The following is a 21,829-nucleotide window of genomic DNA, read 5'->3' on the forward strand; positions in this document are numbered from 1 at the left end:
TAGAGCATGGCACGGCAGCCCACGCCAGTGTTCTTGCCTGGAGAATCCCAGGGACAGAGGAGCCTGGCGGGCTACAGTCCGTGGGGTCGCACGGATTCAGACATGACTAAACAACAATTAACAGGAATAAACAGGCACCCAAGTTGAAAAGACTTCTTGTTAACAATCAATATTGGGAGAGCTTGGTTACACTCGAGTAGTACTTTTTTTTTAAGGCTCACAGGCCTTTGCTAAAAATAAGCTTTGCCTGGCTGCAGATCCTTGGTTCTTACTCACTCCCAGTCCCTCTTAAGCTTTGTCCCCTGAGGGCTGGAACCATTTGTTACGAAGCAGGAGATGCCCCACCTCCCCAGGCCCACCTCCATGTCTGCACACGAAAGGGCCTGAGACGAGAGCCACCCTGCCGGTCATCACCACCAGACACGATTTAAGTTTGGGGAATCGAGACAGCAACAGCGTGCGTGTGTGGGCTCCAACTTCACACACGCCTCCCCCCACTCCCCTAGCTTAGAAGCGCTAATGACAGAAAATCAGACGGAACAGCAGGTAGTGGGCTCGGGGACCACAGGGCACGTCTCCCATTTTACTCGCTGATTCTCGCAAGAAGCGCCAAACAGAAGTTCCATTCTGCCAAGGTGACATCCCCCCAGACCCACAGGCTCTCCCCCAGGAGGGGTGCCCTCTCCCGCCTCTGCACCTTGTACCAAAACGGAAGTGCATGTCACACGCCGCAGCGTTAGCCTGCTGACACGCTCATCTTCTCATGCTGCGGGCTGAACTGTGGCCCTTCCCCTTCCTAACGCCCAGCTTCCCAGAAAGGGAGAATATCTCTTACAGAGCAATTGGGCGATTGCATATATCATCAATGGACATGAGTTTAAGCAAACTCCGGGAGTGGTGAAGGGCAGGGAAGCCTGGCGTGCTGCAGTCCCTGGGGTCGCAAGGAGTGGGACATGGCTAAGCGACTGAACCACAGCAAATGTATCATCAAAGTGAGTCCTACAGGATTAGGGTGAGCTTCCAACCCCACAGGACTGATGTGTGGGAAAAAGGGAGAAATTTGACAAAGGCACCTCCATGGCAGAAGTGCAGCCAACAGCGAAGGCAAGGATCTGGGAGATGCTTTTAGGAGCCAAGCAATGCCAAAGGTCACCGGCAAGCCCCCAGAAGCCAGGGGCACAGCGCGGAGTGGACGCTCCCTGGTTAGTTCTCAGAAGGAATCTACCCTGCTGACACCTGAATCTCAGACTTCCTGCCCCCAGAACCAAGAGACAATGCGTTTCTGTTGTGCAAGTCACCCCATCAACCATACTCCATTACAGCGGCCCATGCAGACAGACACATCCCCCCAGTCAGTGAGCTTCTTGAAGGCAGAGATGGAAATCTAGCTGACTTTGTAGTCACCGAGCCCAAGGCAGGCTGCAGATTATTTATATAATTCTTCAATAATGCATGTTAAAGTCAACCATGAAATACCAATATCTGGCCCTCGGCCTCCCACGCGCAGTCTCATCCATCTGAGGTCTTATCTTTAGACACGTCACATCAGAAAAGAAAGACTGAAATGTGACTTGAAAAACGTCATCCTAACCTCAACGTGGACTTCCCAGATGGCTCAGAGGTAAAGAACCTGCCTGCCAATGCAGGAGATGAAGGTTCCATCCCTAGATCGGGAAGATCCCCGGGAGGAAGAAATGGCAACCCACTCCAGTATCCTTGCCCGGGAAACCCCATGGACACAGAAGTCTGGCAGGCTACAGTTCTCAGGGTTTCAAAAGAGTTGGACACGACTTCACGACTGAAAAATAAGAACCCTGACATAGCCAAACTTCCATCTCATTCTTAAATCAATTTCAGAATTAAATCTACATTTTCCCCCTTCTTTATCTATAAAACTAGAAGCTTACTCAGGATCAAAGTCCCAAGCACGGAGACTTGGCAAGCCACCTGCAGGAGGTCACAGGCCTGGCAGGTCCTATCCCCCTGGTTGGGTCACGTGGTCTCTTTAACTGCTCAGCAAGGTGAGGACGCACAAACCGCCCCATGGCTTTCCTGACTCAGACTAGGGGGCAGGCAGGGGGGCCAGTGACCAACCCACCCACCTAATCCACTCCACAGACCCTGAGTTGACTGAAGTCACTGGGAGCAAGAAGGTGACTCAGTGCTTATTACACCGAGAAATAGTCTATTGTGAATTCCAGAGCTATAGGCCACTGTGTTTGTCAAACCAAGATAATGAAAGAAAAAAAAGAATGTAATCTAACAATTGTATGGAAATGCCAACTGTATTAAATATATTTCTCTTTTACATGGAATTTTCCTGAAATAAAAAAACACACAAAAATGTATGAACTCCCTGGCCAGCCCCCTGGTATCAGGCTTGAGAAAGTAAGTTTGGTAAAACAAAGAACTTTCTAGAGCATTTCTCCTCAGATCAGAGTAAAAGGGGGCATCTCTGGGGGCTCAGTGGTAAAGAACCTCCCTGCCAGTGTAGGAGACAAGGGTTCGATCCCCGGGTCAGGAAGATTCCCTGGAGAACGGAATGGCAACCCACCCCAGTATTCTTGCCTGGAGAATTCCATGGTCAAAGGAGCCTGGCAGGCTACAGTCCAGGGGATCACAAAGAGTCAGACATGACTGAGCGACTAACACTTTCACTTTTCAAAAGTAAAAGGAGAATTCAGAAGGACGGTTTTCCTTCTTTTCAGCTGCCTTCAGATGATTCTAGAAGAGGCAGAAGGGACTGAGAAATGGAAAAGGCAGGTTGGCAGGTTATGAAACTGCAGCTGCGGTCATGCTCTGGAAAGTATTCTGTGACCTAGCAAGACGTTGATTATTGAACCAACAGCTTGCTTATATAATTACACTGTGCCCATAAACCCAGCTGATATGATATATTTGTTTAATTATTAACCTCTAGGTTTCCTGGAGTTTCCACAATCCAAAAAAAAAAAAAAAAAAACCACCTAAAAGTATGACATAGGACACATTTTGCTTGTTAACCTAGTGTGGTCATAAGCAGTAAGTACAGGACTGAGGTAAGTAGAAAAAGGAAGTTCTTAGAAAACATACACAAGGTCTCGAAACTCCGGAGATTTTCCTAAGGCCATCTTCTCTTTTTTCATTCTTCTAAGAAATTGTTCTGCCTGTGTTTCTTGTCGTTCAGTCACTAAGTCATGTCCAACTCTTTGTGATCCCATGGACTCTTTTCAAGGCCTGCCAGGCTCCTCTGTCCATGGGATTTCCCAGGCAAGAATACTGGAGTGGGTTCCCATTCCCTTCTCCAGGGGATCTTCCCCGCCTGGGGATCAAACCCAGGTCTCCTGCATTGTAGGCAGATTCTTCACCATCTCAGCTACAGGGAAGCCCCTATGATCTTCTGGAGTTTGCTCAAATTCGTGTCCATTGAGCCGGTGATACCATCTCATCCTCTGTCGCCCCCTTCTCCTTTTTCTTCAATCTTTCCCAGCATCAGGGTCTTTTCCAATGAGTTGGCTCTTCATATCAGGTGGCAAAAGTATTGGGGTTTCAGCTTCAGCATCAGTCCTTCCAACGACTATTCAGGACTGATTTCCTTTAGGAAGGACTGGTTGGTGTCCAAAAGACTCTCAAGAGTCTTCCCTAAGACCTCAGTTCAAAAACATCATTTCTTTGGGGCTCAGCCTTCTTTATGGTCCAACTCTCATCTATGACTACTGGAAAAACCATAGCCTTGACTATATAGACCTTGGTCAGCAAAGTGACATCTCTGCTTTTTAATATGCTGTCTAGGTTGGTCATGACTTTCTCATCGACTGTGAAAATCTGATTGATACTTATACACTCATGGTGAAAATTCTCCTGATCTCCTCCTCCTCTGTAAGGCTTTCTAATCCAGTGTCTATTCTAAGCATATCTAAGATTCTAGCTTGTATTCTATACATTTCTCTGCAATCTTACCTCTGACCAAACTATAAGCTCCTTAAGGAGATGGAGAGAGAGAAAGAGGGTTATGTTTATAGCGAGCTTACTATACCCAATGTCTCAAACCCAGCAGGGGTCTCAATAAATACTGTATAAATAAACAAATGCCAAGCACTGCCCAAAGCACATTACACACATAGCCTTGCTTAATTTTTTTTTTAATAGCTATGATTTATTGAGTGCTTACTGTGTGCCCGGAGAAGGCAATGGCACCCCACTCCAGTACTCTTGCCTGGAAAATCCCATGGATGGAGGAGCCTGGTGGGCTGCAGTCCATGGGGTCGGTAAGAGTCAGACACGATTGAGCGACTTCACTTTCACTTTTCACTTTCATGCATCGGAGAAGGAAATGGCAACCCACTCCAGTGTTCTTGCTGGGAGAATCCCAGGGACAGGGGTGCCTGGTGGGCTGCCGTCTATGGGGTCGCACAGTCGGACACGACTGAAGCAACTTAGCAGACTTAGCAGTACTACGTACGAGGCACTGTTTTAAGTACCTTACAATTATTATCTTTTTAAAAAATATTGATTTATTTATTTCTCCAGGCCTTAGTTGAGGCATGCAGGACCTTTCGTTGTGGCATGTGGGATCCAGTTCCCCAGCCCCGGCCCGCTGTACTAAGAGCTCAGAGTCTTAGGCGCTGGACCACCAGGGAAGCCCCATCTTGCTAAAGTTTTATAAGTGCAGTGAGTGTCAGTCTCCATTCAGCAGGTCAGGAAATGGAAGGTAAGATCAAGTTGATTCTTCAAGGCCCCTAGTGAGTTACAAAACAGAGCAGAGCATATTTCCGTCCAGTTCCCCCGAGCACGGTACCTTGAACATAACTGTCAAAATGGTACCTGTTTAGCCACTTCATTTAAAATGGATAACCAATGAGGACCTACTGCACAGCTCAGGGAACTCTGCTCAGTGTTATGTGACAGCCTGGATGGGAGGGGAGTTTGGGGGAGAATGGATACATGTAAACGTACAACTGAGTTACTTTGCTGTCCACCAGAAACTACTGACTATAATTCATAGCCGATAAACTATTGTTAATTGGTGATACTCCAATATAAAATAGAGTGTTTTTTAAGTTATTTGCTCATATATTATATATTTTAAAGATCACTCTGTATGTCGCTATATATAGATTGGAGAAGGCAATGGCACCCCACTCCAGTACTCTTGCCTGGAAAATCCCATGGACAGAGGGGCCTGGTGGGCTGCAGTCCATGGGGTCGCTAGGAGTCGGACACGAGTGAGCGACTTCACTTTCACTTTTCACTTTCATGCATTTGTTTATATATTACATATTTTAAATATCACTCTGTATATCACTATATATAGATAGATATTGATAAATATGGCTTCCCAGGTGGCTCAGACAGCAAAGAGTCTCCCTGCAATGCAGGAGACCTGGGTTCAATCCCTGGGTCAGGAAGATCCCCTGGAGAAGGGAATGACAACCCACTCCATTATTCCTGCCTGGAGAATTCCATGGATAGAGGAGCCTGGTGGGCTACAGTTCATGGCGTCACAAAGAGTCAGACACAACTGAGCAACTAATATTATCATTATTGATAAATATACCTCTAGATATGTTAACAGTAGCAATAGAAAGTTGTTGTTGTTTTTTTTAATACCTAGGAATACGTTTAACTAGAAACCAGCAGAATCATCTGGGAGAAAATGTTATATTTCTATTGAGGTACATAAAGGAAAACTTAAATAAATCACACATTTATCTTGGGATAAAAGGCTTAAACTTGCAGTAAAGAAGTCAGTTCCAGTTAGACTGATCTATAAATTTAGTAGGACTGAGGAGCTGCAGGTCTGAGCCATTCTGCTCCTACTGGTTCTCCAGGTTCTTGCTTCACTCTTATCTCTAACTCATCCTTCCCATGCGGGGTTGGAGGAGGGGGGACAGAGGAACGGAATGAATACCTTGTCCCTGAACACCCCGCCATCCACCCCCAGGGCTTCCTCGGGGGACCACAGGAAGCGGCTGGAACCTCAGTTGGACTGTTCTGCTCTGAGAGGAGAGAAAGCTGGGAGAGAATTCATTGCCTTGAAAGAAGATTCACACCTGTCTCTTCAACCACAGAAAAAAATGAGTTAATTCTGGTTTCTTCCACACCTTCCAGTAGAAAAGGAAAACAGGGAAGATGCGGGTTCATTCACAGTTTCAAGGAAACTGCACTTGTCACATTTACATAGACACAACCAAGAAGAAATCACTGACCCAACAGGGCATTATTCCTCTGCTGAGGTATGTTGCCAAACGGGCTGTGTTCTTCTCACTGTTTTAAAGCAATTTCACTTGGATGTGCACGGAAACACATAAGGTTTAGATCTGCTTAGTTACAGACTCTAAGACAGGTAACGGAATCACCGTTCATTACTGATGCTCGACAAATTTCTGTCTACTGGTCTGTACACACCAGTGTGTCAACAGACCAATCATAACCAGCTTCCTTTAACCAGTGGGCAGTTTGTACTTGGAATTCCACCTGAACTCTCAGGATGAGTCAGACTCAATATTTTAGGCTTAAAGGAACATCTCAAAAGGAACCTATCCACAGGGAGACACCGGTCAGCCCCTCCTAATGACAACACGTGACTCTGGTGTGCACAAGTTCCCCCGGAACCCATCCATGCTTTCTGTCCCCAGCTGTGCCTTCCAGGTAATGGGTTCAGACATTTATGATGAAGCGGCCTCTCAAGTGGAGGAGCCAGGAAATCAGGTGCTGGGGTCACACAGACCGTGATTAAAGCTCTGCTCTGTCACAATCAACCGTGACATTTAACCTCTGGCCTCAGTTGCTCATATAAAAAATGGGGCATCATCACATCAGGCCCTGCTGAGGTGAGAATGAGATACGTTCATCGCTGAGCACAGTCATCTGGAATACGAAAGCCTCCACTGAGATGCTACCATCTTGGATCACAGGAATGACAGCACTTCCTTGTAGGGGGCTAAAGCAGACCTCACTTTGGAGATGATGAACAATCTGGGCTCATCCATCCAAAGCAACTCCGTCTTCATGTTACCTCCCTTCACGTCGTCCTCTTCCCTCATTTCCGGAACCTTTGCCAGGACCTTCCCGGATAAATATTAATACACAGCCTCCACAATATCAGCGACTCTGAAAGCAACAGGATCCTCACACACAAAACGCAACTGTCCACCCAGATTTGGGGGAGCTCATAGAAAACGGGCTTCCCAGGCGGCATCAGTGGTCAAGCATCTGCCTGTCAACAGAGCTGACGCAGGAGACAGGTTCGGTCCCTGGGTCAGGAAGGTCCCCTGGAGAAGGAAATGGCAACCCACTCCAGTATTGTTTCCTGGAGAATCCCATGGACAGGGGAGCCTGGCAGGCTACAGTCCAGGGGGTCGCCATGAGTCAGACACGACTGAGTACAGAGCGCAGGCGCCAGGTGGGACAATGGTTCCAGCTTTTGCAGGAGGCGATAACCTGCCCAGGTGAGACGGATGATGACGGAAGGAGAGTCCTGTCCTCATCCACACAAAAGCCCCGATGGCAGCCCTGAGCTGTGTCACGATACCAACCCCAAAAGCCAGCAGCGTGGGAGCCAGACTTGGTTTTAGTTCATTGGCTTTCTGCGCAAAATGTGGGACAAAGACGTGGGGGATGAAGGGACCAGGGGAAGACTAATGATCAGTTTCTCCAAAGCGCGCGAAAAGAAAGATGAGAACATAAAAGAAAGGCAAAGCAAACAGGGAGAGTGCGGCAGAGGGGAGAGCACTCGGGGTGGGCCAAGGAGCCGGCCGCTCAGCCGGTGGAAATGAGCAATGGCCCCCCAATCTCACAGCCGGAGCTCAGACGCTTCCTGTGGGCGGGCACCGAGGGCACAGGCTGCGTCCCGGGTGAGCGGCCAGTCCAGGTTAACGACTTCCAATTAAAGCCAAAGAGGACTGTAATATGGACCAGAAGTCATCACGTGATTGGGGAAAGTCACAAAGGGCAAGGTCACCAAGCTTTTTTTCAAAAGGGCCAGAGAGTCAATATTCTGGGCTCTGCAGGACATGCAGTCTCCATCACAGTGATTCGACTACACAATTGCGGGGGAGAGAGCAGCCCTCAGCCACACAGAAATGAATGTGCAGAGCTGTGTCCCAATAAAACTTTATCGGTAGACACTGACTTCGAATTTTATATAACTTTCTTGTGTCGTGAAACGTTGTTCTTTTTAATTCTTTTTTCCAATCATTTGTAAATGTGTACACCATTTTGGCTCACAGGCTGGCTGATTCACGTGGTACCTGGCAGAAACCAACACAATATTGTGAAGAACTATCTTTTAATTAAAAATAAATAAATTAGAAAAAAAACAAACAGGTGGGTCTGGATTTGGCCCCCAGGCTGTGCTTTGTTGGCCCCAGTGATGAGCTTCGCCCTGCAGCCAGACAGGCCAGGCTTTGCATCCTGCCTGGGCTGCCTGCTGGCTTTCCAGCCCCGGGCACATTAGTGAACTCTCCAAAGCCCCAGCGTCTTCATTTGTAAATTAGCGATAACTGTACCTGTCCTCCTGAACTTCACAGGTGGTTCAGTGGTAAAGAATCCACCCGCCAATGCAGGAGACACAGATCCCATGGCTGGGTCAGGAAGACTCCTTGGAGAAAGAAATGGTAAGCCCACTCCAGCATTCTTGCCTGGGAAATGCCTTGGACAGAGGAGCCTGGCGGGCTACAGTCCACGGAGTGGCAAAGAGTCGGACCCACTGAGCGCGCATGGGCCTATCTGTCCTGGGATTTAGGGGATGTTCAAAAGCACAACACCTGAAAAGTGACTGAGAAATAATAGATAGTGATAGCTCTGGGTAATGGGGTGTGGGCTGTGATGGCTTCAGATCTATAGCTAATTATCTCTAGGGAAAAAAGTAAAAGCAAGGCTGACCCCAACCCAGCTTAAGGATAAATACACAGACTAGAAAATAAAACAGACGAAGAGGGATCCAACAAGAGCCTATTCAGTGGGTGACAGAGGAGGGGATGGTTGGCTAGACCATCGGCTCAATGGACATGAGTTTGAGCAAACTCTGGGAGACAGCGGAGGACAGGGAAGCCTGGCGTGCTGCAGTCCGTGGGGTCGCACAGTCGGACACGACTGAGAGATCCAACAAGGAACAACTCAGAACTAAGTGGACCAAATTATGATGATTTGTGATCGACTGTGTGTGTGTGTGTGTGTAGGTTATAACGTGAATACCTTTCCACAGCAGAAAGAGGGGGTTTTAGGAACTGTGTACCAAACCGAACTCAGCGGCTCACAGGAAGGGAGACCACGTGAGGAAGCAGAGCGGGAGCGAGACTGAGATGGGGCAGAGCCAGTGGTGGTGGTGCGTCCAGGAGGAGACTGCTCCTGGGGCTCACCCGGGCAGAGGTCCCTGCTCGGTCACAGGGCTGCCAGCTGTTAAGAACTGGCAGCTTATCTCTGACAACCGTTCAGATGCTCGAGTTCAGAGGTGACTTGCAAACCAGCTCCTAAAACCACCACGGGATGAAGGAATTCACTTTGATCCTATCCCACCGGACTCTCCAGACAACTCATCTTCGTCCTGCGTATTTTTTGAGCTGAGTGAGGATCACGCACTCTTTAAACCTGCTTAGAAGGCCCAGGCAGGAAGAATGACACTTCTTCAGGAATGGTTCAGTTGCTTTTTAGGCTACCCTTGCAACTTTCAAATAATCAAGCAAAGATAGAACGGAGACATCAGTGTGGAAAAGGAAGCTCAGGAAAACTGCATTAAAATTTAATTACCCCACACCTTTTATGAAAAATGATAGAGAGCGCCACTGATGAAAATACTTGCGCTGTCAGACATTCATTGAGCACCTATTGCTCATAAGCTCAAAGAGGCAGAGTCGCAAAGATGCAGAAGAAGAAATGTTAGCTACCTAGCAAGAGGCTTTCAGAGATCATCCATAAAAGGCAAACAACTACAGTGGCTAAAAGTTGCAGCTGTATAGTGTAGGCACTGGAATTAAAATGAGAGCATTTGCAAAATATCCTTTGGCAGAAAATTGATTAAAAAAAAAAAAAAACCACCACCGCGATCAAGTATCACAGTCTCACTTGGGAACAGAGAGCACCTCTGCTGATTGCACTGTCAGCCTTGCCCGCCAGCATGCTTCCCACAAAAACAAACAAAACAAAAAAATGTGAAATATCCTCAGATTCTGGAACAAATGTTTTATAAGTGTAGATTCCTAGCGTTTGTGTGCGGTTTAGTGAAAAGAACGCTGGGGCAAAGAATCAGGAGGTGTAAGTTCCACCTATGGCTCAGTCTTCGGGCAGATCACCTTCTTTCAGAGCTTCTGTTTGCCCTTTGTAAAATGAGATAATTCGATTATAAAACTCTTTTTCCACAGCTGTACATTCTGCTACTTAATATCAAGGTGCATAAATAGGAGCATTGACTAAGGAAGGCTGTATCAGGAATATAAGAACGGTGATTGACTTGATATAATTTTGGGGTCATCAAAACAGATCCTTGCCTTCATTCTTCCAACAAAGCTAGCAAAGGAAACCCCTTTTATGATTAGCTGTTACGCATGAAGCTAAAAAAAAAAAAAAAGAATTATCTGCCATGATGCTCGTAATACAACCAGGGGCTTAGGTGAGAATCACTCATGAAACCAAAGAAAGACTACTTTCGCCTGTAGAGATAACTGAAAATGCACAGATGTCCAGAAGTTAGTAAATTCCAGATGGAATTTAGATCAAATCAGTATACTTTCCTTATTATTGTCAGTCAGATTTGAATAGCTAAAGACAGTAGAACAAAATGAGTCTACAAAGAATATGTTTACTCAAGACATTTTGGTTAAAATTAAAATTAGAACTCACTAGGGAATTAAACTGTTTAGATGCATGAAAGCTGAACCCAGCTTTGAACCCATGATTACCTAAACTCTGCCATCTTGGAATGTTCTGGCTTAACTCTGAAAATAATCTGATCCCCAAATTAAAATTTTTAAAGACACATTTTATGAGGAAAAAAAAAAATCAAACACACGAAACACAGATGTCAAAAAGAAAAATCCAGCTTCTTTGTCACCAAAAAAATTCAAGTGGGAGTAAAATAGTAAGACTTTTTATCAAATTGGCAAAAAAAAATTTCAAATTATTATACCCAGGATGAAGGAAAGAAAGCATAACCTTTTTTTTTTAAGTTTATGTTGGGGTATAGTTGATTCACGATGCGGCATCAGTTTCAGATGTCCAGCAAAATGACTCAGTTACACACAGACATGTATCTGTTCCTTCCCAAGCTCTTTCCCCACGCAGGCTACTGCAGAGTGTTGAATAGAGGTCCCTGCGCCCTGCAGTAGGTCCTTGCTCATCACCTATTTTATTCTGCTTATTTTTGAACTGATTGTTCTCAGCGTGTAGTTGCTTTACAATGTTGGGTTGGTTTCTGCCGTGCAGCAAAGTGAACCAGCCACGTGCACACGTGCACCCCCCTCTTCTGGACTTCACTCCCATTTAGGTCGCCACCGAGCACTGAGTGCGGAGTCGCCTGTGCTCTCCATTTGACATGCAGGCAGGTGCAGAACCTCGATGAAGAGTATCTTCTGTGGCGACATTCACCAGGATGCTTAAAAGGAGCGCATGGACACTTGCGAACCTCACTGGAGAGTGAGAAGCAGTGTTGGCAGCCTGGGGGGAGCCGCATGCCCACGCCCGCCTCCGCCCAGCACTCCCTCTCCTAGGGATCCATCCTACAGAGACAGCTGGGCCGGTGTGCAAACACGTGTGTTCAAGGTGTTACAGTCCCTGCAGTATTGCGCATAGCTGTAAAAAAGTGGAACTCTGAGAGTCCAACTGGAGACCGATGAAACAGTCACCTTCTTACAAATTAAAATGAGCAACTGCGAAAATGAAGGAGGAAGCTGTACGTGCCTGCCTGTGGAAAGCTCTCCAATGATACACGGTCCAGTATAAAGCGAGCTGCGAAGTACCACATGCAGTGTAGAAGCGCACGTGTGTTCACACGCAGGGACAGTCACCGAAAAGTCAGCAGGAGTCAGCTGTGGGTTCTGTGACTCTGAGCGAGTCTTATTTTCTCGTGTTGAATTTCTCTTCCGCTTGAATTTTTTTTCCAATGAGTATATATTGTTTTCATAGTAATAAAAGAGTTATTTTTAAAAGGTGAAGAAAAGAATGCAACATGGGGAAGAGTTAGAGGTTCGTAACCTGTAGTTCTACGTCCTGGAACTTAGTCAAAGGCCATAGTGCATATAATGTCTGAACTGGGACATTTATCATAGCAGTGCCCAGAACACTGAAAGCCAATAAACATCCATGTTCTACTTAAATAAATTCTAGTGTTAGAACGAGATTATTAATGGAGCGACATATTAACTTTGACTATTTCACAGTATTATTGGCAAGTGAGCCAAAGGCAACTAAATCATTTGATAAACATTGTGCATTGATTCATATTCACATATATATCAGAATAGGAAAGAAGTCCAAAAGGATACATGCCAAAATGTACTCTGCAATCACTAATGATTCTTGTTTTTCTTTCCTACAATTTCAGCTGTTTCTACAGAAAAGTATTACTTAGGCACTTTCCTAAGTTTTAAAAATATTCCTTATAGACCTTTCAAACTTTAAAATAATGTAAAGCAGTGATAATGATACTAATCTGTGAAAAACAAAGGAACAAGAATCTCACCCCTTTCCTCCAGCATCAGCTTTACCACCCAGAGACCCCCGGGGAAGCCCCTGCTGCCGTCCTGTATGTTGTAAAGTCGTGAATGCCACATGGATACAAAACAAACTCAGGAAACCCAGGCCACCTCTTCTGATTTTGTGTCCTGAGATGTACGAGGTTATAAAACAGACTGGCTCAGATTACAGGCTAAGCATGACAAGTCTCTCGGGTACAACCTAACAAAGGAATTCACAGAATGAGAAATGTACACTTTTCATTTCCCAGGCTGGCATGAATTTCAGAAGCAAAAAACCCACAGTAGGGGTGGGTCCCTTGACAGTCCTTGCCTATCACTTTCCTCTACAGGCTTCTGAACTGTGCCTGATACACAGTCCCCTTGACACAATGTACCTATCACTATTTTAAACAAAGACCAACTAATATTTTTTAAAGGTGAGTCGAGGCGGGAGTGAGAAAAGTGCATTGGTAAGAGGGTCCAACTTTTTCTCTCTTTTCAGGTGAACTGGGGGATGCCAGACTCCCTCCCTCTGGCTGTCCCTCCCTCAGATCATTGTGGCTGATAACAATAGCTTTACCCTCTGGGGTAATGTAGATGACACATTTTCCTGTAGCCTGTCTTCCGGTAAAGTGCAGGAATTCCTGCACTCTCTGGGTGCCCTTCCTGTTAACTTACATTTCAGATTTCCTCAAAAGGCATTCTGCCACTTTAATATTTGAAAAATGTCAGCTCAACCCCAGACAGCTAATATAAACAAGCTGAAAAGCATACCACCTAAAGTTACAACTGTGGAAAACAAAATTTCTTTTTAAGAACTTCTTTCTGGGAATTTCACTGTTGGTGAGGCTGGAGAGGAGTAAGCCAGCCCTCCCAGCTCCCAGGGAGTCTGTAATTCTTTTGCCTCTGCTGTGCCTTAAATTAGAGGTCTGAAAAACTGAATTACAGTGATCTAGAAGGTTCGTAAAGGTCCTTGAATTGAACATGTTGTTAAATTCTTCACTACTATGAGGTTGTAGCCACCTTTTGCTTTTCCTTCATTTCATTTGGTTATAGTATTACAAAGAAGTTTGGTACTGCGAAAAAAAAAAAAAAAAAATTCTTGGCCATTTGAGACTACCGTAGCTGAATTAGACCAGGTCCACACTGAAAAGTCCAGGCCAAAAGTCTCTGCCATTTCTGAAATAATCACACGCTTCCTTCCATCGAAAAGTTTTCCTTTTGGACAGGAACCCCACGTTCACACCAGAGGCACCTTCCACGTGGGATCCAGTCAAGACAACCACCTGGATAAACAGGGATCCATGTGAAGGGCTGCCAGCTGTATTATGGGAGCGCCCCATCATGGAAGAGGGTCAGGCTAACTTCTCTGTCAGCTTCCCAACTTCCTCGGCTAGGAGGGAGCTGCCTTAGGAGCGAGCCCCCACAATGCACAAAGAAACATGATTGAGTTTAAACCCTAAGGTCCAAAGATAAGCTCACCAGAGCACCACCCTCTTGTCTCCCAGAGAGGAGAAGACCACTGCCATCTCTAAATTACAAATGCACCATTTCGCTTCATGATCTAAGCAATTATCTTTCATCACAATGATTTGCATGCATGCTGTTTCACCAAACACAATTCCTTGAATGAAACACGTACATATGAAATATTTTTATATGTCCCCAAATCCTGTGCCCAACACACACACACACACACACATATACACAGATACACAGCTATCATCATGTATCCACTCATATACTAAAATGACCCGAATGCATGAGGGAATATATAGCAAATACAGGGTAACCAGATGCCATCTCTCTCATACATCAGAGCCTGGAAAGCCCTTTTAAGCTATTATTTCTCTGCTCAATTAGGAGACGGTACTCACAGGCTTTACCGATATTAAGGAACACTGGCACTTCACAATGCCAATTCCTGGGTACTTGGGCGCTCTTAGCTTTTCAGATTTCATTTTCTCCCAATACCCAGGGAAAAGAAAGAGCCTTACTTTGAATTTGTGAGAATATATGCTACTTCCTTCCTGGACTGAGATGTATGGCTCCCACTCCCAACACACAGACCTAAAAAGTGACACAGCTCCCCCGAGGAGCAGCAGGACACGCAGGAGACACTTGAACTCCCTGGGACTTACTCACTCACCCTGCGGAGCCCCCTCCCCTCCCCGGCGCCCACCTCTCCCTTGCATACGTCCTCACAGGGCATGTGCTTTCCCCATGCTCAAGGAGGATTTGTTCTGAAACAAGTCACAGCCTCAGGGCCACCTGATAACATACCCTCAGCTCTATAATGTCACGTCAGGATCTCTATATTTTTAATCCCCCAGCCTGACAATTAGGTCTGTAAAATACAACTGTGTAAAAAACATAAAAAAATTTTTTCAAGGAAAAATAACACATGAAACAACCATAACCCTGAACGTCTGACCTATGCTAAATATAGGCAATTACACACTTAAAAGATTTCATTCTGGTTGTCAATGAAACCGTGCAGTCCTCCCACCTTGGGGTAAACCTTAGAAGTACAGTTTTTCTCCCAATATTTTCCCTGGAGATGCAAAGCATCTCCCAAATGGGAAAACATAAAACATCGATGTCCTTATTGCTGCTTCTAAATACTGTGAACCAATAAGCAATTAGCATGAAGTGCAAAATCTCGGAAGAGAAAGACGTCTTGTCTGCTTTTTTGTAAAAGGCTATCACTCACCTTTACTTCCTTTATAAATCAAAAGTTGCTTAATGTTCAGAGCAATATCAATGGAAATTTAGCTAAATACTAGCACCGCGACGGTTCATTCCCAAAGGAATATAAGATTACATTAATTTCCTACTAGTTGAACTCAAGTTTTACCTTTCATCTTCATCTACCGACTTTTTAAAAAGTTCATATTCCTGTCGCATATAAGATTACCTATTATATCTGTGCATACTACAGAATTTTACAATTATATAAAGCATTGCACATTCAGACGCTACCAACCTGCTCTATCTCTCCTGACTGGGCAAAAGGCAAAAAAGAGCTCAGCAATCCTAGCAGAAGAATGCAAATAACGTCAATGCACAGCTGAACTGCAAGCCCTGCCTTACAGGAACTCTCTGTGTCTGCAAAAAAAAAAAAAAAAAGACACATACTAAACAGGAAATGCAACTGAGCTGTGGAAAACCTCAAACTTAAAAATGCAATCGCCAGGCGTAAATTGCATCCATGCATTCATAAATGCATGCACAACCCTTTGCATTTTTTGCAAGTAATGCAAACAGGCTCTTACCTTTCGACTGAGACATTTTCCCCTTTCCTTTGATGGGGGAGGGGAGCACAAAAGACTTTGCCTTGCTTCTCTTCTGTAGCTAGTTTTGCAACAAAGATGCAAGCTGCAGGCGTGCAATCTTCATGCAAGTGGACTTTCTCTTGACCGAGGCAGCAGATGGACTTCCAGGGGATCCAGATGGAAATGCACGCCTTGCAAAGCAGAGTGGAAAGTGATTTTCCCCCCAGTTGCAACGTTAGGGAAGGCTGTGCTGCAGCTACATGATGGGCCAGGGCTGGCAGCTAAAAGCTCCAAACTTGGAACTGAGTATCTTAGTGCGCAGACGTCCTTCCTGCGAAGGGCGCGGGGGCCGCTGGGAAGTGTAGTTCCTGCGCGGAGTCCGCGGGGCTCTGACTTCAGGACACGTGGTCGCGCGGGTCGCTGCGCGGGAAGATTGGAGGCGGCAGAGCTTGCGTCCAGGTAAACAAGTCGGACACGCACTCGGTACCCGGTGACAGAAGAAGCTGGGCAAGGCCGAGGGGAGCGGGCATCTGTGTTCTCCAAAAGCCCCCGAAACAGCAGCTAAAAAACATTCGTTTGGCTGAAAACCACTCGGCCGGCTCAGAAAGTCGGTTTCGGGGTTCACGTGTTTGCAGGGCGGTACCAGTTGGACGGTTCCTGCCTGTAGACGTTTCTTTCCCCCCCCCCTCAAACGTCCATTTTTAAAAAACCTTTTTCTTGCCTGGAGAATTCGCTGGTGATTTGGCCAGGGGGAGGTGGCTGCAGAGAAGATGCAAAGTTTTAGTTAGTGAGCAGAGGTCCAGGTCGCTTTGGGGAATCTGAAATTCAGTGCTGGGGCGGGGTGGAGGCGGTGGGGGGGGGGGGGGATGGGGAGTTCTCATTTCTTGAAGGATCACGGAGGAAGTTCTGCTTTTTCTGTGTCAAAGCAAACTTTATCAGAGTTAAATTGCTTAGATGTTGTTTCTCACCTGAAGGGGGCTAGGAAAGTCCCCTGGCCTCAGGGAGAAAGTGGGTGGTCATGCTGTATTAACCGTCAGATGTCTCGCATTTGTTCAGCAGAGTTTACTGAGTTTTGTTGAACCCCTGGAGTGTGCCAGGCCCTCTCCAGGACCTGAGGTCAGCCGGTAATGCTCACGGCTAGGAGCTGGACAGCAGGTGGGCAGAGATGTCACCGCTTCTCAGGGAAGCAGACAGGCACGGGACATTCCTTGCAAGGAATGGAGGGGGCCTGGGCTGAAGTGAGCTCAGTCCGCTTCATTGTGTGGACCAGACTCAGAAAGGTGCTTTTCAGGTCGAGGGTGGAACTGAGAGCGTGAACCTGCTGAGGTGTGAACAAGCACAGTGGACACCTGCGTGCGTTCAGTCGTGTCTGACTCTGTGACCCCACGGACTGCAGCCCGCCAGGCTCCCCTGTCCATGGGATTCTCCAGGCAAGAACCCTGGAGTGGGTTGCCATGCCCTGCTCCAGGGGATCTTCCCTACCCAGGGATCAAACCTGCATCTCCTGCATTGCAGACAAATTCTTTCCCAGCTGAGCCATCAGGCAAGCCGGGTGGACATCTGAAGCAGCCCTGTTTAGGAGAGAGCAAGGAAGCCTGTCTACACTGCATGCGATGTGGGAGTGTGCGGGATTCACAGTGGGGGCCAAGCCAGAGGCTTGGGCTTTATTCTGCAGATAATTAGGAGCTGGTGAAACGGCTTTGGAAAGGGATGTAAGTGAATTAAAGCTTTGTTTTAAGAAGGTAAATATGCCCTCAACGATCAAGATTTGAAACCAGGAGAAGCTAGAGATAGGTCAGGTTGGTAGCAAAAGGCAAAAAGAGGCACTTTGAAACAGGGTTTGGCCGTGTTTGATGACCGCTGATGAAAACTATTGGAATTTTATTAAGAATTCTAAGAAGCCAGGGCCTTCTGAGTAATGGATGAATCAGAGGGAAGAAGGCCACCATGTTTCAGCTACAAATCAGCTCTTAAAACAAATATGCAGTAGGTCATGGAGCTAACATCAATTTACTTAAGTTGATCCCCTCTGCCGACATGAATGAGAATTAATCAGGGTCACCTCATGTTCATATTAGCTTCTGGCTCTAAAAGGAAGGCACTCAGTCCCATGAGCTCAGATACAAAGACTTGCTGTTTTCCTTTCTTTCACTATCTTTCTGAGCAAATCCTTGCTGTGTATTCCTCCCTCTCTTGCACATACAATCTGAGCCTTGTTGAACCAGCATTTTTCCCCTTAAGTTTCATTCAAGTAGGAGACGACGTGGGCATGGAGATCCATTTCGGCGTGTCCAGTTCACTTTTCCAGGCATCGATGGAGGAGCAGACGTGGGCCTGAGCTCACGAACATTTGCGTTTCACGTGGTCAGCAGCATTGCTGTCTCTTGAATTGCCCCAGACGCCTCCTGAAGAGCTTGAATCACATCGTGTCTGGGGCGTTTTTCTGCAGGAGTTGTGCTCGTACAGCAAGTGGCTTATGTCCTGCAGGTCAGTCTGCCGTTCATATTCCTATAGAGACAGTCATGTGTTTAATAGCCAGTGCACACACACACACATACGCACGCTATGCAAAAGACCTTCGACCTTTTGTTGTTGTTCAGTTGCTCAGTCGTGTCTGACTCTTTGTGACCCCATGAACTGCAACACGTAAGGCCTCTCTGTCCTTCACTATCTCCCGGAGTTTGCTCAAACTCATGTCCATTGAGTCGGTGATGCCATCCAACCATCTCATCCTCTGTTGTCCCCTTCTCCTCCCGCCTTCAGGCTTTCCCAGCATCAGGGTCTTTCCCAGTGAGTCCGCTTTTCTTGTCAGGTGGCCAAAGTATTGGAGCTTCAGCTTCAACACCCGTCCTTCCAATGAATATTCAGGGTTGATTTCTTTTAGGATCAGGGTTGATTACCTTTGACCATAAATTGAACCATATATATTTTTTAAATTTTCTGTTTTGTATTGAAGTATAGCTGATCACAATGTTATGATAGTTTCAGCTGCACGGGAAAGGGACTCAGCCAACTGTATACAGGTGTCCATTCTCCCCCAAACTGCCCTCCCATCCAGGCTGCTACATAACTTGGAGCAGAGTTCCCTCAGTGTGATTTACAATTGGCAACATATATCGTTTTTTCTTTCTGGGAAAAACATACTTTGAATTTCCGCAGGGAACTCAGCCTCTCTGCAAAGGCTTGGAGTCCCAAAGGAAAAGTTCTTCTCTTGTCCAGGTGGTAACAGGCTCCCTCCAGCCCCCTCCTGGGTGGAGGAGGAGGTTGTATTAACACATGTGTACGGTGGCAAGCTGTTCCTCTTCTCGGGAGTCTGCGGCCGTGCTCCTACGAGGAGAACCCGACCCTTGGTGGTGAGCGTGCAGGCCAGCAGGTGTTTCTCTGCCGGTGACCTGCGCTCCTACTTTGATTCTTCATCTTTAAAATTTTCTGTGCTTCAGATCTTTCTAGAGTACAAGGCAGTCTCGAATACAAGAACTCGAGGCAGTCTCCCCCAGCCTCTCGTCACCTTCGAGATCAATGCCAAACTCTCAAGCTGGGTGTAACTGGCTCCTTGCGGCCTGGGTCCTACTTCTCTGCAGTTCATTCTCACGCTGTGTTGCTGCTACGGGTGCTGCTGCCGGAAGCCGGGATTGCTCCGTCCTTGCCTTTTTTTTTAATAGATCCAAACTTTTATGGCTGCCTAATTCATTTTTGCATGAAACCCTGATTGTGTTTTACAGAGGTTTCTATGTTCGTAGATTCCAATTTATGCCTTTCTTGAGAAAATTAATAGTTTATATAAGAACTGACCAAGTGATAAACTGAAAACAAGAATCTAATGAAGGAGAAAAAAATTAAATTTAAAAAACTTCAAATACACATTGAGACCAATTTAAAAATAGAAGTGAGTCATACTAAATGGGAACTGAATGCAGAATAATCCTAAAAATAAGATGTTTGTAACATGATTATATGATAATCTAATAATAAAAATCTGGCCTTCATTTTTAAATTTTTTTATTGGAGTATAATTGCTTTACAATGTTGCATTCGTTTCTGCTGCACAGAAGGTGGATCAGCCACGTGCACACACACTCCCCTCCCTCCTGGACCTCCCTGCGCCCCTCTAGGTCATCACAGGGCCCCGAGCTGAGCCCCCCCATGCTGTAGAGCACCTTCCCGATGGCTGTCTGTTTCACCCATGTACGAAGTGTTGGTCGCTCAGTGTGTCCAACTCTTTGTGACCCCATGGACTATAGCCTGTCAGGATCCTCTGTCCAAGAGATTGCCCAGGCAGGAAGCCTGGAGTGGGTCACCATTCCCTTCTCCAGGGGATCTACCAACCCAGGGACTGAGCTTGGGCCTGCTGCGTGGCAGGCCGGTTCTTCACCGCCTGGGCCGCCTGGGGAGCCCTAGTGTGCCTGTGGCCAGATAGATGGATGTCGGAAGCACTGTCCTGGTTTGTCCCACCCTCTCCTTCCCGCCCTGTGCCCACACCCCGCTCCCTCTGCCTGTCCCTCCTCATCCATGCTCTTCCTAGCTCCTGCAGATTTGTCCTTGAAGAGGCTCTAGGCCTCTTGGCTCCCTCCTGGGATCATCCCTACGTCCGCCCTCAGGGCAAGGAGTGAATTCCCTCCTTCTATTACCCTGCCTGCAACACCCCCGACACTCCCCCGGAGGCAGACAGGTGTTTGTTGCCACCTCCTCTCCCCCGGGAGACTGACCTGCTGGAGATCACAGACTGATCTCTGCAGCCCCCGTGCCCAGCATGGAGCATACAGTAGGCACTCAAATGCACGCTGTAAGGGATAGAGGAGACCTGCCAGCACGATGACCTGGAATAACTGGATTCCAGAGGCCGAGTTCACAGCTGCAGGGGAAATGGGAGCCCCTGGGAGGGGCCCTTGGCCGTCAGCTGAGAGGGAGGAGACTGTGGAAAGAGGCCCTTAGGTTAGGGCAGCCTGGCTCTGGAGGGGCTGCTCTAGAGGATTGTGTGGGGTGAACAAGGTGGAGGGAGGGGGTACAGTGTCCCCACCGGCGGTGATTTTGACCCCCAGGGCACGTGTGACAGTGTCTGGAGGTGGATTGGCTCGCCCCAACCAAGAGGTAGTGCTGAGCATGGCATCCAGTGGGTAGAGACTAGGGATTTGGCCGTAATACCACGGTCCACACGCAGCCTCCAGGAGAAAGAATCATCTGGTCCAGATGTCCACAGCGCTGCATTTGAGAAAGCCTGCCAGGCGCTACCGTGAGCAGGTATACGTGCATGCTCAGTCGTGTCCGACTCTTCGACCCCGTGAACTGTAGCACGCCAGGCTCCTCTGTCCATGGGATTCTCCAGGCAAGAACTGGAGTGGGTTGCCACGCCCTCCTCCAGGGGATCTTCCCCACCCAGGGATCGAACCCGTGTTTCTTACATCTCCTGCACTGGCAGGCGTGTTCTTTACCGCTAGCACCACCTGGGCAGCCCGCTGTGAGAGGTTCCCTATGCTCTATTTTTATTTTAGATTTATTTATTTTTGGCTGTGCTGGGTCTTTGTTGCTGGGAGGACTCTCTCTGGCTGTGGGAGCGAGGGCAGCTCTCCCGCTGCGGGGCGTGAGCTGCTCATGGCGGTGGCTTCCTTGCTGCAGAGCGCAGGCTCCAGGACCTTCAGGTCGCAGGAGTTGCTGCTCCCCGGCTCTAGAGCGGACTTAGTTGCTCCGCGGCATGTGGGATCGTCCCAGTTCAGGGATCGAACCTGGGTCCTTACCACTGAGCCACCAGGGAAGCCCTATTTCTGAATTAACTTAAAACTAACAAGACCTGGTAAGGTGTGATTGGCTTGTTCACACTGTACTCCTCGTGGGATCCTTGTTCCCGGGCCCTCAGCAGCGGAAGCAGGAAGTCCTAACCACTGAAATGCCAGGGAATTCCCAAGATGC

The 21,829-nt window shown here is 47.1% G+C and overlaps 1 protein-coding gene and 1 long non-coding RNA gene across 3 annotated transcripts in view; one reads left to right on the forward strand and one right to left on the reverse strand.

Annotated features, from left to right (window-relative positions):
* Nucleotides 1-16,229, reverse strand: part of MAP2K6 (mitogen-activated protein kinase kinase 6) — a 107,798-nt gene extending 91,569 nt beyond the window's left edge. The window contains exon 1 of one of the 2 annotated variants that reach the window (XM_004013148.5): nucleotides 15,926-16,229. In XM_004013148.5, the coding sequence (XP_004013197.1) occupies nucleotides 15,926-15,941 (16 nt within the window). In that variant the 5' untranslated portion in view covers nucleotides 15,942-16,229. Of the gene's footprint in view, nucleotides 1-15,636; nucleotides 15,728-15,925 lie in introns of those variants that run through there. The other variant, XM_060395056.1, reaches the window with a different exon arrangement.
* Nucleotides 16,230-16,306: 77 nt separating this feature from the next.
* LOC105610551 (uncharacterized) lies at nucleotides 16,307-19,919 on the forward strand. The gene is made up of 2 exons (XR_006061339.2): nucleotides 16,307-18,412; nucleotides 19,366-19,919. It is a non-coding gene; the product is annotated as an uncharacterized LOC105610551 (long non-coding RNA).
* Nucleotides 19,920-21,829: the final 1,910 nt, after the last annotated feature.

This window comes from Ovis aries, chromosome 11 (assembly GCF_016772045.2).
Source record: "Ovis aries strain OAR_USU_Benz2616 breed Rambouillet chromosome 11, ARS-UI_Ramb_v3.0, whole genome shotgun sequence".
NCBI lineage: Eukaryota > Metazoa > Chordata > Mammalia > Artiodactyla > Bovidae > Ovis > Ovis aries.